This window comes from Eleutherodactylus coqui, chromosome 12 (assembly GCF_035609145.1).
Source record: "Eleutherodactylus coqui strain aEleCoq1 chromosome 12, aEleCoq1.hap1, whole genome shotgun sequence".
Lineage (NCBI taxonomy): Eukaryota > Metazoa > Chordata > Amphibia > Anura > Eleutherodactylidae > Eleutherodactylus > Eleutherodactylus coqui.
The window spans coordinates 132151854-132175336 of NC_089848.1; the positions used below are offsets into that span (position 1 = coordinate 132151854).

The 23483-nt window shown below is 47.6% G+C and overlaps 3 protein-coding genes across 4 annotated transcripts in view; 1 reads left to right on the top strand and 2 right to left on the bottom strand.

Moving 5' to 3' along the window:
* ACBD5 (acyl-CoA binding domain containing 5) overlaps nt 1-2386 on the top strand; it is a 60768-nt gene extending 58382 nt beyond the window's left edge. Inside the window, exon 13 of the mRNA XM_066585138.1 lies at nt 1968-2386. Coding sequence (XP_066441235.1) covers nt 1968-1980 — 13 coding nt within the window. The 3' untranslated portion in view covers nt 1981-2386. The remainder of the gene's footprint in view (nt 1-1967) is intronic.
* A 1075-nt stretch (nt 2387-3461) lies between these two features.
* MASTL (microtubule associated serine/threonine kinase like) overlaps nt 3462-23483 on the bottom strand; it is a 30364-nt gene continuing 10342 nt past the window's right edge. Inside the window, exons 6-13 of one of the 2 annotated variants that reach the window (XM_066585492.1) lie at nt 23066-23201; nt 22509-22681; nt 11646-12833; nt 9392-9518; nt 8818-8832; nt 6763-6876; nt 6537-6638; nt 3462-3913 (exon numbers count right to left, since the gene is read on the bottom strand). In XM_066585492.1, the coding sequence (XP_066441589.1) occupies nt 3756-3913; nt 6537-6638; nt 6763-6876; nt 8818-8832; nt 9392-9518; nt 11646-12833; nt 22509-22681; nt 23066-23201 (2013 nt within the window). In that variant the 3' untranslated portion in view covers nt 3462-3755. The remainder of the gene's footprint in view (nt 3914-6536; nt 6639-6762; nt 6877-8817; nt 8833-9391; nt 9519-11645; nt 12834-22508; nt 22682-23065; nt 23202-23483) is intronic. The other variant, XM_066585493.1, reaches the window with a different exon arrangement.
* LOC136587061 (uncharacterized) lies at nt 18250-20824 on the bottom strand. Its single transcript, XM_066585495.1, has 2 exons — nt 20511-20824; nt 18250-20434 (listed from the first exon to the last, which is right to left on the bottom strand). The coding sequence occupies exons 1-2, from the start codon at nt 20544-20546 to the stop codon at nt 18362-18364; spliced, it is 2109 nt and encodes a 702-aa protein (XP_066441592.1). The 5' UTR covers nt 20547-20824; the 3' UTR covers nt 18250-18361.

Below are 23483 nucleotides of genomic sequence, written 5' to 3' on the forward strand. Positions count from 1 at the left end.
GCTCTAGAACGGGAGGGGAAAGTTGGAGCAAAGAGCAGCTCTGAAGGACTCGGCCCGACCACGTTCAGCGAGCCATCCAGTAATAAGAGGGGCCGGATGGACAACCCCTTATAAAGGCTTTTTTAAAATATTTTTAATGTAGGAAAAGAATCACAATTTATCTTGCATAACCTCCAGTTTCAACAATGACTTGTACTATACTTTACCCTCACTGTACGCCAGAGATCCTGACTAGTTATAGGAAACCCGCACACACGGATTCATATACACAAAAGTGATGGGACACCAGAGCAAGAGTCGAACTTAGTATTTATTTCCATTTGTTGCTACTTAGTGGGGCTCCTTTGGCCCTAATGACATCGGATACTCTCTGTAATATACTTCCAACTAACATCTGATACACTTGAGCTTGTAGTTCCCTCTGTTCATCCTGCAAACGCCTGTCGAGTTCTCTCATAGAAGATCCATTGGCCTGTCTGTATTGGCGCAGAGAGCGTCGTCATTGGATTGTTGAACAATGGAAGAACGTTCTATGAAGTGATGAATCGCACTACTCCACCTTCACATCAGATGGACGTACCTGGGTGTGGAGGATCCTGGGGAACGCTGCCTGCCTGAGTGTGTTGTGCCAACAGTTAAGAATGACAGAGGTTCTGTTGTGGTCTGTGGGTATTTTACATGGCATGGTCTCGGTCCGTTGGTTGTAATGACAGGAACCATGAACAAGGAGGTGACCCTGACATTCTAGGCTATAATGTACTAATACTCTGGGAAGGGTCGGCCATAATTCCAACAAGACAACGCAGCTCGTCACACACCCAACACTGTTTTATGTTGTCTGAGGATACGGGTGTTCCACGATCGGACTAGCCAACCTACTGAACATCTGAGATGAATTGGAATGTCAGGTCAGGAAAGGTGAACAGCGTCCAACTTTGAGAAAACTAGACAGGTGTTTGCAGGATGAATGGAGGGAAATACCATCTGAAGTGTATCACACGTTAGTAGAAAGTATGTCACGGAGAGGATCTGATGTCAATAGGGCCAAAGGAGCCCCACTATGTATTAACATATGTAAATACATACTACTTGTGATTCTTGCTCAGGGGTCCAATTACTTTTGGTAGGGTAGTGTTTATCATCGTTATTGCCCAGTTAATCCCGGAACCGATCACCTTTATTGGGAAAACTCTGGAATCTTTGTGTATGCTAAGAATGCGAGCTTCTGTAAAGCTTGAAATCATTAGTTCCTACTGGTTTGTTCTACTCGCTGTACTCACTCTGTCCCGCCATACGTTGCTATATTAAAGCGACACTCCGGTTTCAGGACAAAATTCTGTTCTGGGGCACGGGGGTATATTACCTGCAGTTCTTCCCTACTATCTCTCCAATCCGCTGGTTCTGCACCCTGTTTTGGTGTCCAAGATGGCTGTAGCATTTCTAACTACCTAATGCACACTGCTCTCTGATTGGCCAGCACTGATCACATGAGCAGCTGTGGCCAATCAGAGAGCAGTTATAGTCCATTTTGAATGGCCAAATACAGGATCTGAGATTGGAGGGATAGCAGATAATATACCGCTCTCCAGTCCCGGGACAGAATTTGGTCCCTTTAACGAGATAGTCTCTCTTAGAAGAATTGCTGTAATATGGCATCTGGTGCAGCATAGTACAAATTTTGTCCTCTGCCAAATTTGTTTCTGTGAGCCTGACCAATAAAAAAAAAAAAGACCTTTGTATATTGCCGTGTGCATGACACCTTATATGTCGCACTCGCCTTTGTATATGAAACCGTTATGGTAGATGGATGTCCGAATATGTTCCTTGTGTGGCCTCCACCTCGATGAGCTAGAGCTGCTATGAAGGGTGGCTTTCATTTGGGGGAGGAGGGGGTCTCTGCTCGACCTTCTAGTACATGTAATATGTTCGTATACAATAACTGTGTAACCTGCTCCTCTTGTGTCTAGGAAGCCCTCCTGAGCGCTCAGTGGGAAGCGACGTTGGTTCAGAAGAGCTACTTGGGGACGCCCTGTAATTGTCCCCCCCCGAGGGTGGCGGCTGGGAGCTCCTCTTCTCTAGTAAATTCCTTGCACTATGTGAATGATAAAATAAGGACTAATTTTACTAAAGCTTGAATACATGAAATATATCCTGAGCTGGCGCTAGTTATTAATGTTTTATCACATACGAATTCAGTCGAAATCTAAATTATTTTTAAACTTCAGGAAAGCATGTAGTAGACAACACATCCACCGCCGAGGGGGCGAAGCAGGACGGCGAATATCAAGGTGGAGATGGATAGGAAATCGGACTATAATAATAATAATGTGAATATGGAATTTCTCTCCTGTAATATCTACTTTAGTAATAAAATCTATACAGAAAACACGTGTCAATCAGGTTTTCTTAAAGGTACTGTAATCCTAATTGGAGGGTATTTAGATGGGGGGGGGGGGCGGCTCTGGCATTGCTGTTCCTGTCTATAAAAAAAAAAAAAAAGGTTCAGGGATATTAATCTGTAAGACATGATCATCAGCTTTCTTTAGATCCCTGCATCGGGGTTGTCTCGCGCCGAACGGGGGGGGGGGGGGGGGGGTTGAAAAAAAAAAAACCCGTTTCGGCGCGGGACAACCCCTTTAAAGGGGTTGTCTCGCGAAAGCAAGTGGGATTAAGCACTTCTGTATGGCCATATTAATGCACGATGTATATTACAAAGTGCATTAATATGGCCATACAGAAGTGCTTAACCCCACTTGCTATGGCGGGACAACCCCTTTAAGTAAAGTGGAAAGTCCTTAGACAGTCTTGTTGGAGCCGCTCCCACAGCTCCGGCTCTTTCATGCGCAGACTGCTGGCGCATGCGCAGAGCGGAGCCCGCGTCCGGTGAGCCCCGCACAGAATTAGAGCACGCCGCGGTTTGTTTTCTGCGTGTGATTTCGCGCAAACTGCGGCCGTCTGCATAGGATTGCGTAATGCAATCCTATGCAGGCATGTACGGGTGGAAATTCTGCGGGGAATCAAGCAGCAGAATTTCCACCCGTCTGCAGGAGGCCTTAAGCAATTGGTGGGACTCTTCAGTTCGTTATTTATGGCCCACAATTCATCATTGTGTTAATGGCGTTTTTCTAGGCGCTCCCTCATCCACTGCTGCTCTTGTGAGCCACCACTTTCAGCAAGGTAGCATTTTTCACCAAAAGAAGCCCTCTGCTAGGAAGTGGGTAAAATTCGCCAATAAGCTCCATCCGTTCCACAGAATACCACCAAAGAGTGTCCTGGTCTGACCGTACGTCTCCAGACCCCGACTCCGAGCATCGTGCAGTCAGTGTCCAGAGACCCGCGGTCAGACCAGCACACACTTTGGGACTCCATCTGTGACCCGGACGGAGCTAAAGCCGGTGCGGTCCGCCCCCAACATGCATTTCCCCTCCATTTTCACTAAAGACTAAAAACAAGGAAGAATCTTAACAGCTCAAACATTATATTCCTTTATTTTACATTAAGATTTACACTTGCGGTCCTTGGCTTAATGTAAGGTGCGCGGGGCGAGAACACTGGTTTTAAAGCCAAACTAAATATTTACAAGACATAAGATGTGCGGCGCTGGTCGTTATTTTACGCTTTTTTTTTTTATATAACTAATTAAAACTACTAAAAACCTAGTAGTCAACTTCGCTAAAAACCAGAACTGAATGCACTCCAGTGTTCTCACTTATGGTTAAAATACTGGAAGGAAGGTCCATGGGCGGCAGCGGGGCCTACAGCGTGAATCCAGACACTTTCAGGTCTTGGGCGTTATTTCTGGCTTCGAAGTAAGTCGTGTCCGTCTCATCGTCCGGCTGCGGAATGAAAGGCATTGGCATGTTCTGCAAGTTTTCCCAATCTATACCATGGAAGAAAGCATGAGCCTTCAGTTCTGCACAAGGAGGAATACACAAGTGTTAAAACATGCTTAACCCATTAACACTCATTCTTTATGAAAAAAAAAAAATTCATACACTATATTTTTTTTAATTTTTTCACAATAAAGCTTTTTACATTCCTGCGTTCAAAGTCCCGTAACTTCATTTTTCCATCAAAAACAAAATCTTTGGAGGTCTTATTTTTTACATGACAGACTGTAGATTATTGGGACTATTCTGGGATACATTCCGCTTTTTTGCTCACGTAATGCTTATTTTTTTCACTTTTTAAAAAGAGCAATATTGACCATGGGGATGGAAATGATGTCTCTGCAGGGGACTTGAACCAACGATCGTATGATCATCATAATACATTGCAGTAACCTGTACTGCATTGTAGTGTTGCAATTGCTAGATATGCTAGGCAATGGTAACCAATTGGCCATCTTTGAAGATATCCCGCTCTCTCTATGAAGCCTTTACATGGATCATGTGTAAGGGGGTTAACAGGGATTGGTGTTCTCACCGTTGCTGCAGCGGGAGAACGGCTGTCAGTCAGTGTTAGCCCGGATTCAACTTATGAGCCTTAAGCATCAGGCAGCCAGGACATAAAGTTACATCCTATAGCATTAAGGGATTCAAGCATATACACTCCTTTTGGGGAGCAATTTCTCATGTAAAGGCGTGTATTTTTGTCCGTCAATCATTTTGCATTAGTGTTAAATATCAGCGTTCGCCTTCTGCAGCTTCTACATATCACTACATTTAGAAACTGCAGACTAAAAGGCCCATTTAGACAACTATTACCGCTAAAAATTCGCTCAAAAGCTGTCTTTGGAGCGATAAGCATTGCGTGAAAATGCACTGACATCGTGCAGTTTTCGTTATCCTGTCGCTCATCGTTATCTTTCAGTGTGCTGAAAGACCATGATGAGCCTTCTCAAGGATTCACAGCGGGATACAGGTGATACTATTGTTTCAGCTGTATCGCGCTCCCTGATAAAAGGGCTGGGTATGAAGAACACAGCGGTCCAGCTCTGTTCTCCATACCCGGCACGGAGCACTCAGCTGTATAACAGCCGGGCGCTCCATGCAGAAAACAGCTGGATGCAGAAATCAAGCGGGGACAACCCACTGGTCTGCTGCATCCTCCGCTCTGAGCGCTCGGCTGTATGCAGCCGAGCACTCAGAGTGGAGAACAGCTGGATGCAGAAGACAAGTAGAGATACCCCGCTTGTCTCCTGCATCCTCCGCTCACAGCGCAAGGTGATCGCTCATCTTGCGCTGTAAATGACAATGATTATCGCTCAAAAGACATCTTTTGAGCAATAATCGCTGTGTCTAAATGGGCCTTAAGCAAGCCTTTACACAGGACAACTCATTTAAATATTCGCTCGAGAGCGCGCATGGGACAGCTCACTGCAAACACGGCGACTCATGAGAATGTGTGCACCCGGCGCTCCATTTCAGCTCACCAAAAGAAAAAACAATTCTCTATAAGGTCGCTTCATCATCATCGGGTGTAAACAGGCAGCCGTCTGTCTGAGGGCTTCTTCACACTGGCGATCGTTGTGTGAGAAAATAAAAAAAAAAAACAGGAAAAACGCGACTTTTTACCGTGTTTTGATCAGCGCTGCTTTCTCACAGACATCACTGCCACTTGCGATTTTGCCACTTTTTTTTAATGTTAAAAACGCATCGCATGAAAATCGCAAGTTTGCGCTCGTGATCTGAGAAAAAGGAGGCTCCATAAGGAAACATGAGGGATGGATAAAAAAAAAAAAAAAAGCAGAGTGCTCATTTCTCTCTCACAACATCACATGAATGAAAACATCGCAAATGTGAGGGAAACAATTGAAAATCATTGGTTTTAGAATTCTGCGTTTTCACTCACTCTCGCATCACTCAAAAAAACGTGTGATTTTCTCGCCAGTGTGAAGGCGCCCTTAGAGGGGTTTACCAAGATTTCATGTTCTCCTTCACTCCGTATAGGAGATAACTTGCTGATCGGCAGGGGTTTCTGCAGTGAAACACCCACCAATCTTGAGAACAGGGGTCCCGTATTCCCCGTCGTCCCATGGTCCTTACTGCAGGATTACCGCACCCCCACAGCAAGGAGGCGATTGAATGGAGAACAGATCGCTGGTCACACAAGCGCACTGACAGTCCATTCACTTCCATAGGGACTGCAGTCAGCACCATTGCAATGAATCGTATTTCCGGCAGCCACATTGGACTGAATGGAGCGTCATCCATTCATGCTCGGCCCGCACTCCCTGCATACTGACATCACAGGGAATGGATGGAGAACCCCTGCAGCAATAGGCAGAGGGGGACATGGAAGACTGGTGGGGGTCTCAAAAGGGAGGCTCTCCACCAATCAGCTGTGGATATCTGATAACTCCTATGCCTGGTACAACCCCTTAAATGACTTTGCAGGGAGGGACATTGTCCAGCGCTCTGTAGACGCACACTGTCCCCCATATGCTAATAACTCGCTTTATCGGCTATTTGGACAACAATTGCCCCTGTAAGGCCACCGCAAGTCCATACGAGATCCGGCCGTGAAGCGGAGTTACAGGAGACATGCCGTAACGGCTAGTCATGCAGCCAAGTCCACCAGAGGAAGCCATTTACCTTTTAGACCAGCTCTCTTAGTGTTGTCGAGGGTGAGGAGAATATCTATGGCGCTGTGAGCGTTAACAGAGAGGGTTTCGTCATCTTCTGGCCAAGGAATATCTGCAGATACCAGAAGTTAAGTGCTCATCAGAGTGGAGATACAACAAGACTACAAGTCATCTTATTAGGAGTTGTAAGAGGATTCTGGAGACGTGAGCCGGGTGGCCAGTAGAATAAAACCTACCTCTCTTCAGAATATTTTGGAAGACTTGAGCTGGAGTCTCATCATTAAATGGGGGAATGCCAGTGAGAAACTCAAAGAGGCAAACTCCGAGGGCCCACCAGTCCACCGCTGGTCCTAGAGAAATACATCAGAGTCAGCCTCAACCAGATCATCCCCTCATGTTACAAGTATCAAGCCATCATGATAAACCCTTCACATCCAGCAGCCAAACCAAGCAAATTCTGGCCCAGATGTTGAGAAAGCATGAAGACCCCAGCCAGCACCGAGCATATGTATAGACCAAGTGTAGAGCCAGGGCTGGGAGAACCAATACACAGTGGGGAATGAATCCCTACTGCCGAAAACAAGATATCATTGTTCTGTCTAAGGGGCTGGAAGGAGCCTGCCGCTAGGTCATCTCCCATACCCTGCAAACACAGAAGACGAGATCCTGCGCCCCTATAAGACATCTCATGCACAGAAGCATGGAAGACATTATAAAGAAGTACTGAGCAGTAGAGATGTGATTACAGTTGCTGGAAGAGAGTAAATCACTTAATAGCTGCTTTTTTCTCACTTTGTTCCTCCTCTCCCTTCCTCAAAGACTTCAATTTATTTTGTCTTTTACCAAGACTAATTTAGAAGCAAATCCAGAGTGAGTGTCTGGCTTGGGATGGGGAGGAAAGGTGCCCAATAAGTGGAGAAAGGGTTTCTCGGATGGTATATTGCAAAGCTTCATGTAGTCACCTACATGATCGGTTTCGGCAAAGTACATTGAAAGGTTGGTGATCATTTATTGACCTAAAACATAGGACAGAATGATAACCAGTAGTCATGTTCTACCGGCCCCCATCATCGTATCCCTTGCTGCTTCTTTCTGCATTCGGCCCCGTTACCGAGGCCGATGCTGTGCAGGTTAATGAGCACAGATTGGCCAAAGTGAAATCATCACCTACATCGGTAGGTTTCATGTCCTTCGTAGCTACAATTTATCATTTATCAGAACATTTTATGGGCATTCTGGCACCGGGTTTATGAAGTTCTACTTGAAACCCAACTGAGTCACGAGGGCGGGCCAAGCCGACTTCTCACACATACCGTGCAGATTGACAGCTTTCTCACCTTTCCTTTTGCGAGAGACCGTTGCGGTCGCCTCAGTAAGAGCTCAGCTCTGAGTCGAGCTTCATGAACCCGGTGATAGAATCCCTTTAGCGACCCATCTTCGTGCAATTTTCCTCCATTTTATAGTCTGTACTTAAAATATACTGTGGACTCCGTTTTACAGCTTAGAAGAAAGCCGCCTGGTTTTTCAGGACTTCGGAGACCACCACCACAGCTCTGGGTTGTGTCTGGTATCACAGCTCCGCTCCACTTAAAGGGGTTGTCTTGCGAAAGCAAGTGGGGTTCAGCATTTCTGTATGGCCGCATTAATGCACTTTGTAATATACATCGTGCATTAAATATGAGCCATACAGAAGTTATTCACTTACCTTCCCTGCGCTGGCGTCCCCGTCTCCATGGCTCCGTCTAACTTCAGCGTCTAATCGCCCGATTAGACGCGCTTGCGCAGAAGGGTCTTCTGCCTTCGGGTCTGCCCGGCAGCATCGGCGTTCTGGCTCCGCCCCCTTCTAGCGTCATCGCGTAGCTCCGCCCCGTCACGTGTGCCGATTCCAGCCAATCGGGCGATTAGACGCTGAAGTTAGACGGAGCCATGGAGATGGGTACGCCAGCGCAGGGAAGGTAAGTGAATAACTTCTGTATGGCTCATATTTAATGCACGATGTACATTACAAAGTGCATTACCCCACTTGCTTTCGCGAGACAACCCCTTTAAGTGAATGGAAATAAACTGCAATACCAGACAACCTGTGGACAGATCGAGCGCTGTTTTTGGAGGAAAGCAACAGTTTTATTAAACCTTGTCAGTCCCTTTAAATAGAAGGTTTCCCGATTCATGAAATGATCCAAAATATACAGAATGGAGTAATAAATGTTTAGTCAGCTGGGCAAATGCTGTTAGATGTGGACCGCGTATAAAGCAGCTTCCCGCTACCAAAGCGGCAATCGTTAACTTACCGGCTACCAGCAGTCCTGCATACAAAGAAAACACGCGTTACACGGACATTAATACAGACTGAAAACGTGCAGAATGACAGATTACACTTTATTCGGGTCGGTTGCCACTGGCGTTCGCCTCAGTTAACCCTTTCTGCTTGTTCCGCTTTATGTCTGTATTTCTGCTTTTCAATGGAAAAGAGGAAAAGCAATGGTTAACCTGAGGCCAGAGCCAGTGAGAACAAGACCCTAGGGTGTATACACACGGGCGAGCGCAAGGCATGTCTCACATTCTCAGACGTGACTCGCATTGCGCAGGACACTCAGTGCGCCATGCAGGAGACCGCACATCTATGTGTTCTACTCCAACTTGAGACTCACCACGAAAGTAGAACACGTTGTGGTTTTTGTGTCTCGCAGTATCACCACCGAGAGATAAATCACCCAGGTAAAACAGAGCCATTGAAAAGGATTCCATTTTCATGCATCTCACAAAACGTGCGCCATTTCATCACCCGTGTGAACGCACCCTTACTTGGATGGCCACCGAGTGAGTGACAGAACCCAGGGGGCCATTCAGCAAGGAGAAACTCACCGTGAGACTTTCCGAGTAACAACTCTGGAGCCAAGTAATCCGGCGTCCCAAGGATTTTCTCATTCTCGGCCTGGGCCGCTCCTCGCCGCACGCTCTTTGGTGTCCTGTAAGGTGTTTCTGACTGACCCTAAAAGTAAATAAAAATAAATAAATAAATAAAAAAGTTTAATTTTATGTTCCATTACTTAGCAACCAAATGACTTCTAGTTTTCAAAAACAGTCTTGAAAAAGTTTGGATGTTGAATCCGCTACAGGAACGGCTGCCTTTGTCTTGCACAACTTCCTAGGAAAGGACTTCTGGCTGAGGATTTTTTTTTTTTTTAATTGAAGAGGATAAACACCTGAAATGAGACCAAAGTCGGTTCTAACCCCCCTAATAAGAGAGTTGGACGTGATTCGAGCGGTCCCTGCTCTTCAGCTGGCCAGACATTTAAGAACGATCAGCGATGAGGCGGATTGTTCGTGGAATCATTTGTACAAAGCTACCAGCAGCAAAAAGGGCCATCCGAGAAGGAAAGAAACCGCTCCGGGGCAATACTAAAATAATACTCAGCCCCTAGTCCTCCAGTGGCCGGTCCTCTGCTGGTCTTCACCACTGGATGTACATCCTGATGATCATGTGACTGTGGCAGCGGTCACATGACCATTAAAGGGGTTTTCCACAAAAATACTATTGATGGCCTATCCTCTGGATCAGGCGCCCACTGACAGCGCCAGTATACGCTGGGATCGGAGAGGAAGCTGCTGCTGTGACCTCAGTAATGGTTGAAGCCTAAAACTACAGGCGATGTCACTGAAGAATGGGTGCTGTCAGCGGGCGCCCGATCAGCGGATCGGCTAGGGTCCTGAGCAGTGAGTCCTGCCTGATCAACTATTGATGACCTATGCAGAGGTAAGGGAGGATAGATCATTAATAGTATTTTTGTGCAGCTGGAAGGGAGGATCAGCGGGATCCGGCCACTGGAGAAATGAGTGTCGGGGCAGGCGAGTATCCCCCCCTATGTTATTATTTAGGATTTGACCATGGCGGCATGTAATTGCCAAAGTGTCGTCAGATTATGCCACACACTTGGCATTTTGGCAACTCCATGAGAACGGGGGTCTCGAGGCGATCAGCTGATCATACCAAGCCCTGTTCCTTATACCCCCGGCAAACAGACGATTTTGCAGAAGCCACAGCTAACCTGACACTTTCCCTTCAGGCCAAGTACTGCCGGACAGGAGCAGCCCTTTCGTTCTGGTTCATAGATGGTCCCAAGAGGGGGTACCCTATTCAATGTTTAGGTTTCATTTTGGCACAACCCCTTTAAGTGGACCCCGGTGGTGCCGGACATCCCGTCTGCTCTCTGGTAATGTTGTCCTGACATTCCCGAGCCAGGTCCGAGTGGTGATCAATGTGGTGGGGCTAGCTAAGGCAATTTCTGCACCTTCTATGCCCATTAAGCCTCTGGTTTGGTTACACCACTGAAACCCCAGAACCTTCCGTGTGTAGTCCCATTCAGAGAAGCCTTTCCCTAAATGAAGGCCCACTGCCAGTCAGCTGATTGCAATGTGTCCCAATAGCAGAAACCCACAAGGATCAGCCCTTCATGGGAAACTGCAGATTGCCTCAGGGAAATATGTAGTGTTTAAAGGGGTTGTCCAGTTGTCAACTATGGTCTATGTGCAGGACAGGCCATTAACCATAGATTGGCAGGGGTCTACCTCCCTGCACTCCCTCGGATCACCTATTTGTTGGGCCTCATGCAGGGAGCAGAGTTCTACAAGAAGCAGACAGCTCTATTCTCTCTGCGGTAGACAAGCTTGGTACTACAGGCAAAGATCACATTTACTTTAATGCCTGCAATACCAAGCCTGGCCACTGTAGCGAGAACAGAGCTGTCTGCTTCCCGTACATGTCTGCTCAGTGCACGAACGCACTGGCTGCGCAAACAGTTGATCAGTGCGGGTCCTGGATAGCAGACCTCTGCTGATCTACTATTGATGAGCAGTCCTGTACATCGACCATAGTTTACATCCTCTTTAATTATGCCAAGTCCACCACAGTAGGAGATACTTTCTCAAGCCTGGTCTCATTCCATGATGTCCGACAGTCTTCAATAATCTACAGTCAAGCAATCAACACCGCTAATGGACACTGAAACTGAAGCTCTACCACGGTCCATCATAGATGGTAACCTCCTAGAAACGGTCTACATAACGTCTGTCTCAGCACTTTGGTCTGACGTTACACATGAAGTATATTCGGTCATACCTGGAAATTCTTGTATGTTCTATCCTTTTGGGCAGGAGTAACCGTCAACGGGTAAGATCCTGTACAAGCCAGAGAGTAATGGATTTTATCCACTGATCCGACGCTTATCCGGGAAGGTTCTGAGAGGTTGGACGCATTTATAGAACTGTTGTAGCTCCTGAAAGCCACCATGGTTCTTCGTTTAGACGCATTTAAGATCCTTGCCATTGCTGGAGATGCCAAAGAATCATTGGTCAATTCCGTAAAGCTACGACGGGCGCCGATACCCTCCGGCCGCTCTTGGTTTTCAGCTGATGCGGGTGCATTTGCTTCCTCGGACGAGTCTGTATCAGCTTCACTCTCAGACTTAAAAGACAGTTCCTTCATGCTCTTATCCACATCAGACAGCTTCCTCTCCAGCGGGTGTTCAGTAATGGACATATTATTAGGCGAAGACTCCGAACCATCACTGGCGCTTTGCTTGCGAGTATCGCCCTCCCCTGGTCCACTGGTGCCACCGCTCTCCACCAGCTCGGAGTTCTCATCTAACTCGCACAACAAGTTCTTGGCAACAGCATTTCCTGAGCCGAACGTCTCCAGAGCCGGCGGAGCGGGAATAAAACCATTCTCTAGTTTTTCATTCGCGGTGCTTTTGCCCAGGTCACCAAGAAACAAGGCATTGATCTCCATTGTTAGGCCGGTACTGGGGTTGACCTTAACGTCGGAGACTTTGTAAGGGCGTTTATACCGGGAAGCATTTTTCTTGTCCTTAAGATCTTCCTCCGGACTCGTTTCAACATGCGAAAAACTCCTTTTGACTCCGACTCTATCGGCGCCTTCATCTTCGTGGTACTTTATGGGATCTAAGGAGGAACTTGCCAGCCAAGGAGGCGACTCTGGAGATCTGGGCAATTCTCTTAACTTCCCGCGCGCACCCAAGTTCTCCTTTTCTTCCCGAGTGTTGGGGACATAAAGACATTTCCTTATGACGCCCTTTGCGTTCAGACCGGCAATGGGAGTGTCTCCTAGGTCTCTAGGGTTAGTCTGAGAGTTCGATTTCTTGCTGTTTCTGCGAACGATAGGCGAGATGGCCGACTCCAGATCCTTCAGGCACTTGGTGACTTTTCCTACCTGGAGTTTGCCCACTGACTTATCAGACAGACTATTCTTTAAACGACTGGAGCTCAGATAGGACGGACCTTCTAAATCCTAGAAAACAGGAGAAAAAATAAGTAAATAAAAAAACCACCATTATAATGATCAGGAGTGCAGCTCATAAAATATTGTTACATTTAGTTTTTAGCCCTTTCACACCCCGGGACATATATTTACTTCCTGGGTGCACAGGGTTAGAGAGTGGGATCGGGGGGGCGATCCCGCCCCATACATTGCCAGTGTTGGCTGTCTTTGACAGATGACACACACTTGCTGATCGTAGTGGTTAATCCTTTAAATGCCCTGACTGGCATTCGGGAAGGTATCGAACGGCCCCTCCAAAATGAGATTTTGAAGGCCTGGTGTAATAGACAGTCTGTCAGAAAGACCATAGACTTTCATTATAGTGCATTCGATTTCTACTCTATGAGCTATCCAATGATCACAGGAGAGGGTACCAAAAAACACACAAAAAAGAAAAAGAAAAAAAGTTTTATTAGAAAAAAAGAAAAAACAAACCCCAAAAAGATAATGAAAGTTTAAAACAAACAAAAAAAATATTCTATATAAACACTTGCTATTGCTGAACCCAATCTATCAAAGCAAAACTTATCCTGCAAAGTGAACGGCTTAAAAAATAAATGTGGGGGAAAGAAAAAAAAAAAAAAAAGTACCACTATTTTTTTCTTGGAGACAGGGTAACCAAATAAGACGAACAACACCTACATTCTCCAAAATAGTAAAGATAGAAACTACAGGACGTTCTGCAGCAAAGAGCCCTCATACAAGAATGTTGACCAAAAAAAAAAGTTATATTTGCCAGAAGAAGGCGGCGGAAACTAACATTTAAAAATAAAAATCTTAAGAAATAAGTCTGTAGAACCGTAATCGTACGGACTCTTGTCATTTTTGCAGCAGTGTGTACGCCGTGAAAATAGGAACCCCCCCAAAGATGGGGAATTGCATTTTTGTTCACTCCACTTAGCGGTCTGAAGGCTCGCTTTCTGCGGGACGAGTTCTGTGGTATTTAATGCACAAAAAAAAAAAAAAACCCAACTTTAAAAAGTTTCTATGTCAACAGAATATAAAATAAGTTGAAGGCAGCATCATTAAGGGGTTAACACCCTAAAGCAGATCTGTGAGTGTTACAAGCATAAGCCAATTGTTTAAGTTGTGCCACAAATGGACGATGACGACGATAACTCACTTCTTCATCAGGTGCTGCAGCGGTAAAATATCCCTCTTGCTGCACGTTATGCAAGCGACATAAAATCCGTCTGTTGGTGGATCAACTCCCGCAGTTATCCAGGCGCTCTGTCCCCGCTTTCGTCTGTAACCCGCCCCTCTGAGACACTCCACATGCCAAGACCCTCCGTGCCTGCGCTGCCCTAGGGGATCCAGCAGTAGGTTGCCAGCGCACCAGACACGTCAGTCGGGGTCCAGCATACGCACACAATGTCATAATGGACGGCCGCCAGAGTCTGAACATGCACTGGTGGCCCTGTTGTGGCTCAAGCACAGAGGGTCTTTAAAGGCACTATACCTAGGAAGGGCATGTTAATAGACTGAAGACCGCCGAGACACTGCAGGAGACGATCCGCTGCCTTACTGTGCGGGAAGTGGGACAAGCTGGAGCATGTGGTGAAGAAAACTGAAAGGTACCATCATCATCCTCCTCCGGACTGACCCGTCACGCAGTCCCCAGCCTAATCATGCTGCCAACTAGATTCTCTGCACTTCAGAATCCCTACATTAATTTGCCATCAACATAAGCATATGGCGGCTTGTTTTATCATGGAACAAGCAGTACTTTCAGACATTTTGGGCGACAACTGAGAGGACATCAAAGCTCTACATTTAGATTTATTAGGTTTTTCTACTTTGGCACAAAACAAAACAAACAAAAAACCAAAACAAACAAACACTGACTTTGAATGTCAAAAATAAGTTTTCCAAAATAATAAAAAAAAAAAAAAAAAAAAAAAAAGCACTAACATTTGTATTTTTCCACAGGCGGTGCTGTGTGAGGGCTTTATGTCGTCTGCAGGGTGAGCTGTAGTTATTGGTACTGTTGGCGGTACACGGACTTTATAGTGTTCACCCCACAAGATAGGATGCAGCGATACCAACTGTGTGTGTACAGGTATCAGCCGGTCGGCTTCTATGCCAGGAAGACCGTAGGTGGCGAGTGATGGCGACCGTAGGTGGCGAGTGATGGCGACCGTAGGTGGCGAGTGATGGCGACCGTAGGTGGCGAGTGATGGCGACCGTAGGTGGCGAGTGATGGCGACCGTAGGTGGCGAGTGATGGCGACCGTAGGTGGCGAGTGATGGCGACCGTAGGTGGCGAGTGATGGCGACCGTAGGTGGCGAGTGATGGCGACCGTAGGTGGCGAGTAATGGCGACCGTAGGTGGCGAGTGATGGCGACCGTAGGTGGCGAGTGATGGCGACCGTAGGTGCTGATTACAGTTCAACTATTTAAATACCAGGAACATAGTTTGATGTTCTAACGTGCCAGCATATAAGAACACCGTCTTTCATCGGCCCCCTTCAATGTGATCGCAGTGGCTGAAAGATCCTCATGGCCACCAGTAGGTCCCACTATACTGCATTACATAAGTACTGCAGAGTAGCGCAGCAGCCAGAGAACAATCACATCTACAAAGGAGGGACAAAACAAAACAAAAAAAATTACAAAAACATAAAATCTAAAAATTCAAAATAACGCAATAAAAAGGGATTCAAACTATTTTGGGAACAGGCAACTTTTTAAAGGAAACTACAGCTCAAAATCTCAAAAAACGAGGCCTCCACAGAGTATTTGGTGAAATAAAAAAGAAAAAAAAAACTGTTGTGGGGCATAGAAGGTGGTAAGGCAAATGGAAAAAAAGTAACATTTCTTACCCCAAAAAAGGGCTTTTATTATGTCTAAGTAAAAGAATGTGAAACCTATTTCCAGAATCATATTAACCAAAGTAATAGTGAGTGCATGTATACTGAATAAGCACAAAAAGCCAAGAAATTACCATTTTTAGTTTCACAAAAAAAAAATAAAACAAAAAAATAAAAAATTTGCAGTTACCCTAAAATGGTACCAATGGAAACTACAGCTCACCCCACAAAAAACGGGAATTTTTTCTTACCGATAATTCCCTTTCTGGAAGACATCATGACAGCATACGCTGGAGGTTGCTCACCTGCTGACCTGAAGGGACAGGAAGAGGCAGAATATAAAAAGCACCTCCCCTCCACCAACAGCAGTGCGTTCCAAATGACCACAGTGACCAGTTACTTAACCAGAAGGTGTGTTTTTATTGACATCACACACCTCAGAAAACAAAGTTAAAGCATACACATTACCTCATGTGTTGGACAAACTAGGGTAACCATGTTGGTAAGGGGGGGAAAAAAGCCCGTATGCTGTCATGATGTCTTCCAGAAAGGGAATTATCGGTAAGAAAAAATTCCCGTTTTCCCCATGACATCATGACAGCATACGCTGGAGGAATACCAAATAAGTGGCATGGGCTTTTTAGGGAGGGATTACGGCTTGGAGCACCTTCCTACCGAAGGATGCGTCCTGACTATATTTAAAGTCCAGCCTATAATGTTTGATGAAAGTATGGCCTGAAGTCCATGTGGCTGCGTTACAGATTTGCTCAATTGATGCGTGCGCTCTCTCCGCCCAAGAGGATGCCACCGCTCTCGTTGAGTGGGCCTTCAATCCTTCTGGAGGGGGGATGCCCTTGGCCTTGTAAGCCTCCTGGATGGCTCTCCTGAGCCACCTGGCGATTGCATCTTTAGAAGCGGCCTTTCCTTTGGCCTGCCCCTGAAATTGAACGAAAAGTTTGTCAGACTTCCTGAAACTTTCTGTTGCCTCGAGGTACGCTAGTACAGCTCTTTTGACGTCTATATTATGGAGCTTTTGTTCTTTTGCATTTTTGAAATTTTGGCAAAAGGCTGGAATAACTATTGGTTGGCCCCTGTGGAAATCTGACAATACTTTAGGCTGGAAGGATGGGTCTAAAGAAAAAACTATTTTGTCCGGGTGGATAGTCATATATGGGGCCCTTCGTGAGAGGGCCTGGATTTCCCCCACGCGTCTGGCTGACGTAACTGCCACAAGCAGGGCTACCTTGTATGTCAGCCAGGCGATGGATAGATCCGTAATCGGTTCAAATGGGGGGTCGCATAAGGCCTGAAGGACTATGGTTAGATCCCAGGGTGGTGCCGTGGCCCGTGTGGATGGATGTAATCTGCTCGCCCCTCTAAGAAATCTCCTAATCCACCTGTGCTCCGCTAGCGCGAGATCGAAGAATGCCCCCAAGGCCGCAATTTGGACTTTGAGCGTATTCGGACTCAAACCTTTATCCAGGCCCGCCTGGAGAAAATCTAAGATTTTCCGGACGTCTGGCTGATCCAGCTGCTGGATGTCCTGGCCTAACCACTCCGAAAATTTTTTCCAGACTTTGGAGTAGATTTTGTGTGTCGAGGGTTTAAGGCTCTCGCTAATGGTGGAAATAACCTTAGGGGAAAGACCCTTTCCTAGGAACTTTACCCGCTCAAGCTCCAGGCCGTAAGCCTGAACTTGTGAACTTCCGGGTAAAGAAGAGGGCCCTGCGACAGTAGGTCCGGTCTTGTTGGAAGGTGGAAGGGCTCTCCCACTGACAGGGATCTCAGGAGGGGGAACCACGGTCTTTTGGGCCAATATGGTGCTACAAAAATTACTGTTAGGGTTGACTGCAGTAATTTCCTTAGCAGAAGCGGGATTAGTGGTAGAGGGGGAAAGGCATACGCTAGGTCCCAATCCCAGGGGTGAGAGAGAGCGTCCGTGCCCAGGGCCTGTTTCTCTGCGCCTCTGGAAAAGAAAAGCCGGCATTTGGTGTTTGCGCTTGACGCAAAGAGGTCTACTTCTGGTACCCCCCACTTCTCCACAAGAAGGCTGAACACCTCTGGATGGAGTTCCCACTCTCCTGGGTCCACTTTCCTTCTGCTTAAAAAGTCCGCGGCTGAGTTCTCGGCTCCTCTTATATGAAAGGCCGATAGGGACTTTGTTGTGCCTTCCGCCCATTGAAGGATCCGCCCCGCCAGTCGTTGTAGTGGAGGATTCCTGGTGGTACCCTGGTGGCGAATGAGTGATACTGTTGTCATATTGTCTGAGAAGATCCTCACATGTTTCGCCACTAATCGTGTTTGCAGGCTACGCAGGGATTTCCATACAGCTTTAAGCTCCCTAAAGTTCGATGAGCTAGCTTTCTCGTGAACGTCCCAGGCCCCCTGTACATAACCGCCTTCAAAGTGGGCCCCCCACCCTTTGGCGCTGGCATCGGTCGTGATTATTACGGCCGGGTCCAAGTTCCAATCGGATGCCTGACACAGGTTGTCCGACGACACCCACCAACGGAGTGAAGCTCTGGCTTCCGCAGAAATAGGGATTGTCTGATCAAGCGAAGCCTGCAATTTGTCCCAATTCTGGAGAATTAGTGACTGGAGTCCGCGACTGTGGAATTGGGCCCAGGGGACCACGCCGATGCACGAAGTCATTAGTCCCAGGATCCGCATTGCGTCTCTTATCGTTACCCTATGTTTTTTTATATAGGTTGGAACATTCCTCTATGATAAGATGTTTTCTTAGGGGAGGAAGGGACGAATTTTGTAGACTGGAATCCAGGATGACACCCAGGAATTTCTTCCTGGTTTCTGGCTCCATGTTGGATTTTGACTCGTTAACAATCCAGCCAAGCTCCTTAAATAATTGCAATGTGGACTCTAAGTGTGATCTCAGAGCAGACGGGGAATCTGCCACCAACAGGAAGTCGTCTAAGTAGGGGATGATCATGACACCCTGATTTCGTAAGAAGGCCACCATTTCCATCACGACCTTGGAAAAAATTCGCGGAGCCGAGGGGATTCCAAATGGTAGGCAGACGAACTGGAAGTGGCGGATTTCCCCCTCTACCCTCAGCGCAAACCTCAGAAATTTTTGTGAGTTGGCGTAAATAGGGATATGAAAATAGGCATCCTTAAGGTCTATTGTAGCCATTACGTTATCCCTGGCAATTAAAGGAGTTGCAGTTCTAATGGTTTCCATTTTGAATCTCCTATATTCAATGAATTTATTCAGTTGTTTTAAATTGATAATGGTGCGGTGGGAGCCGTCTGGTTTGGGAACCAGAAAGAGGGGGGAATAGAAACCTTTTCCCTGTTCCTTCTTAGGGACTGGGATAATTGCGCCGAGACCCTGCAGGTTCCGTACGCCCTCCAACAGAGCCTGTTCTAGGCCTGGAGACTGGGTTGGGGTTATCATAAACCTGTCCGGGGGGCGGGATAGTAGCTCGATCCTGTACCCCTCCGCCACTAGGTGCAGTACCCACTCATTAGTTGTAATACTACGCCAGCTATTGGCACAGCGAGTCAGTCTACCCCCTACCGGGCCTGAAAGTATGGGCTGAGGGACAAAAGTTAAAGTCTTACCCCTTCCGCCCTTTGGATAAGACCATCTTCCGGTCTTTCCCTTCCCGGCGTACGTAGACGAGGGATGAGGGGTGAAGGGTCTCTTGGGTGGTCTGGTGGCAGGCAGTCCGTGACTCTTGTCAGCTGCTTTCTCCAGCAGACGATCCAGGTCTGGTCCGAATATACGCCCGCCCCGGAACGGTAGGGTACATAGCCTATTTTTGGACGCTGCGTCCCCTGACCACTCTTTCACCCACACTGCCCTTCTGGCGGTGTTCGATAGGGCTGCCATGCGGGCTCCGAGGCGGACTGTTTCCATCGAAGCATCTGCCAGGAACCCTGTTGCCATTCGCAGCAGAGGGATGCCGCTTGCGAACTCCTCCCTAGGGGCTTTTTGGTCCACTAGGGCTGCGAATTGGTCCAACCAGATTGCCATGGAACGAGCCACGGAAGTGGCCGCGATGTTAGCTTTCATGATGAGACCGGAAGTAGACCAGGCTTTACGCATGGATGTGTCCACCTTATGGTCCAACGGGTCCTTTAAGTGGGACGTATCCTCAAAGGGCAACCCGGACTTTCTGGATACCATGGCAATTGCAGCATCGACTTTAGGTATCTCGTCCAAAAAGGACACTTCATCTCCCGGAAATAACAGGCGTTCTTTAAATTCCCTGGGGATTAGCGGAGCCTGATCCACGCTCTCCCACTCATTTAGAATCAGCTGCTTGAGCGTGGCGTTTACGGGGAATGAAGATTTTTGTTGCGGGAGTAACCCCGCGAACATATCCTCCTGGACTGTGCGGGGTTGCTGCACATCTTCCTCCACCTGCATGGTCCTGCGTACTGCTTTTAGCAGCTGATCCATGTCCGTGGTAGAGAAAAGATATTTCTTGTCCTCCTGTGTCACTTCCCCGTCAAAATCCACATTTTCCGCTATGTCGGAGTCAGACTCAGACACCGCCGGAACCGACCTGCGTGTAACCCCGGAAGGCCCAGGTTGGAGGTCTGAGAGGGAGGACTGCACTTCTTCTCGGACAACTGACCGAATTTCGGCCATAAGGGAAGTTTTTTCCTCCTGCATAATTTTCGCGGAGCAGGTAGCGCATAACGTTTTTGTGCAGGAGTCGTCGAGTTTGGTTAGACATACTGGACATTTTTTACTCCTGCGTCTAGCCTCCCTCGGTTTTTGAGTATCCCTGTCCTGTAAGACAAGGGAAACTCTGTTAGTCGGGAAGTGTATGTAGTGCAGGTGTAGGTTGGTCCACTGGACCACTTACAGTTAGGAGGGTCTCTGGGTCCTCTCTGGTCGACATCTTGCGCCTTGCAGGAACGCTTCCTGTGCTTAGGATCGTTCCTTAGCGTGGAGAAACACCACCAGCTGATGCAGGGGCAGCAGATTTTTGAATTTGGCGCCGGCCGCGCCAGGCCACGCCCCCTTTGCGGAGCGCCTGACGTCACCGCGCTGTATCCGAAGCCACGCCCCCTGGAGCGCTCCTGTCGGCCCTGGACCCGGAGATGGCGGCCGCCGCCGTAATGACGGCCGCAGTGGTGCCGGCAGCCCGTACTTGGACCCCGGCCCACCGGAGATGGCGGCCGCGGAGATGGCGGCCGCCGCCCGAAATGCCCCGGAAAGCTCCCAGATGGGGTCCTTCCCACTGGGTTTGCCGGGGCTGCCCGAAAGATCCACGCCGCCGCTTCGCCAGTAAGTCCTCCTCCGGCATGGGACAGCGTTGCTGGAGTTCTGCCGCTGCTGTCCTGAAGGGACAGGAAAAACACTGGTGTTGGTGGAGGGGAGGTGCTTTTTATATTCTGCCTCTTCCTGTCCCTTCAGGTCAGCAGGTGAGCAACCTCCAGCGTATGCTGTCATGATGTCATGGGGAAATCAAAACCTCGCAGAGCTCAGCTGGTGAAAAGTTAAAAACATCACAGCTCTTGGAACACAGAGAAGAAGAATACGAACATACAATAAACTGTTATTCCTGTGATGGCGGCGACCAGCAGAGTGCGGCTGGACTCACGAGCGGAATGTCCGTCAATGGAGTCTATGAAAGTACATTCATTTGTATTGACCCGCTGACACTAGCGGAGGTTTAACTGCATATAAAATCGTGCGTAAAAAGAACGCCGCATGTTCAGTTTTACCGCAGAGTACCGGCGTACATCCCTATTCTCTAAGGGTTCCATATAAAACACTGTACATGCGCAATACACCAGTATGTGCGGTGTTTAGTATGCAACGCCACTGAAAGATACAGCGGGAAATATAAAAACACAAAAAACACACTAGTCACACTGCGCACAGCAGCAGGCGTGAGATACGCCGTCATGCTCAGTGCACCACTGCTGCCATACAGAGCGATAGCTGGCTTACATGGCAATAAAACATTGTGATACCTGCAGTGTTTATGCTTTCGGTCGCGTGAGCCCGGCCTAAAAGTAACAGAATACCTCAAGGAAAAAGAAAAAAAAGACAGACGGTCGTGGTGTTAATTTCTTTTCCTTTCTCTCAGATACATTTCATGTATCCCAAAGTGGTACCGTTAGAAGATACAAATCGTCCCGCAAACACACAAGGCCTCATGTGGCTAGGATGATGAAAAAAAAAAAAAAGTTACAGTTATAGCTCTTGGAACTTAGGGGTTAAAAACAACAAATCTTCGAAAATGCAATTAAAAAAAACTACAAAAAAACAAACAAAAAACAACAAGTTTGTTTGGATTTTAGATTTTTTTGTTTAATGTCCCAATAAGGCACTTCAACATGATCTTATGATCAGTGATAGAATACACTACAATACTTCGGTATTGCAGTGCATCTTGCTTTTACTTTGCTTTTGACAGACATGGTAACTAGAGATGAGGGAGCGTACTCTGTAAGGACAGATACATAAGCGAGTATCGTCCTTACCGAGTACATGCCTGCTTATCCGCAAAGATTCGGGTGCCAGCGGGGAACGGGGAGGGGGGTTGGGTGAGAAGGGGTTCAGGCAAAGTGATGGTGCAGGCAAAGCTCCAGAGCCATCAATGTGCCGTACTACAATGTCACTACCTCCCCCGCCGTGGCACAATAGTGGGGGTCATCCCACCAATCATTTCCATACAATAAAGCTGTAAGGCTACCAACGGCCACTGAAGAATAACTTGAATGCCGCAGTCAGTAAGGATTTGCGCGCTGCTATATAAAGCCCACAACAGACTGTGCCGCCATTACCCTCCCCGAGCCGCAGCTTACGTAAGGCTCAGAATCACATCCAGACGACCAATCGCATCACAAACCTGGTTTCCGGTTTCCCACTTTGGACTACTGCAATAATCCGACTCCATACTGGACAGACACAAGCGGGACTGACTGCTGGTGCTGGACGTGCCGCGCTGCGCCCGGAACTTCAAGAGGTTTGGCGTCAGACATTTCACCGGCATGCTGGGACTGGAGGTGTTCACCGCGGGTGCTGAAAAGGGAAGCAGAGGGTGAGACGTCCGCAGCACGGAACTCCCAGAATCCGCCTTACATGATTGAAGAAGCCAGAAGATCCGCGGCGACGCGAACGAGACGTCCTTCGGGCTTCAGTCGTAAACCTGCGACTGCTCAGCAGCTGCAAAGCAATTCTGAGTTACACACATCACAAAACATGAGATTTTAACGCGGGGAGGAAGGAGGGGGGAGGGGGGTGGGGGGGGAGACGACGACGCTTTCTTCAAAGAGGTAAAATAAAAATACAGATTAAGTGCGATTTTTTTTTTGGCTCCCACAAGAAATGGGCGATTCTCAGAGTGGAATAACCCAAAAACAGGACATGCTGATCGCCTGTAAGTACGGCCTGCGAGTTACTTACACGATATCAGCAGCTTGTTCTTCCCGGAGTTTTCTTTATTTTGGATTGCAAGAGGAGTCGAGTTGCTCTGTGACGATTCGCTCAGCACCGGGGTCATCGAGGAAGCGGCCGCCATCTTACCGCGGGCCGGAGAATTCTATAGTGGTGGAAACAAAAATAGATCCATAACCAATAAAAAGACGAAGATCCAGCGCCGGATCACCGCATCGCAGGAGACGGGGAACGTGCTTCAACCAGACAGACCCCTCAGATGTTATGGACACCTCGACAATCAGGAGAGTCAAGGTGCAGAAACTTTGAGAACAGGCTTTTCCCTATAAAGTCACCGCCATTTTTCACTACGCAGCCGATCCTGCAGCCGTCCGCACTTCCTGCAAAGATAGCTACTGCAGCTTACAAAGAAGTAGGGGCCATATAA

Excerpts from the sequence above, each read along its gene's own strand:
- LOC136587061 (XM_066585495.1), bottom strand. The coding sequence starts at position 20,546 with ATGTCGACCAGAGAGGACCCAGAGACCCTCCTAACT. Across the intron at positions 20,435-20,510 it reads ACCCAGAGACCCTCCTAACT|GACAGGGATACTCAAAAACC; the intron begins GTAAGTGGTCCA and ends CTTGTCTTACAG.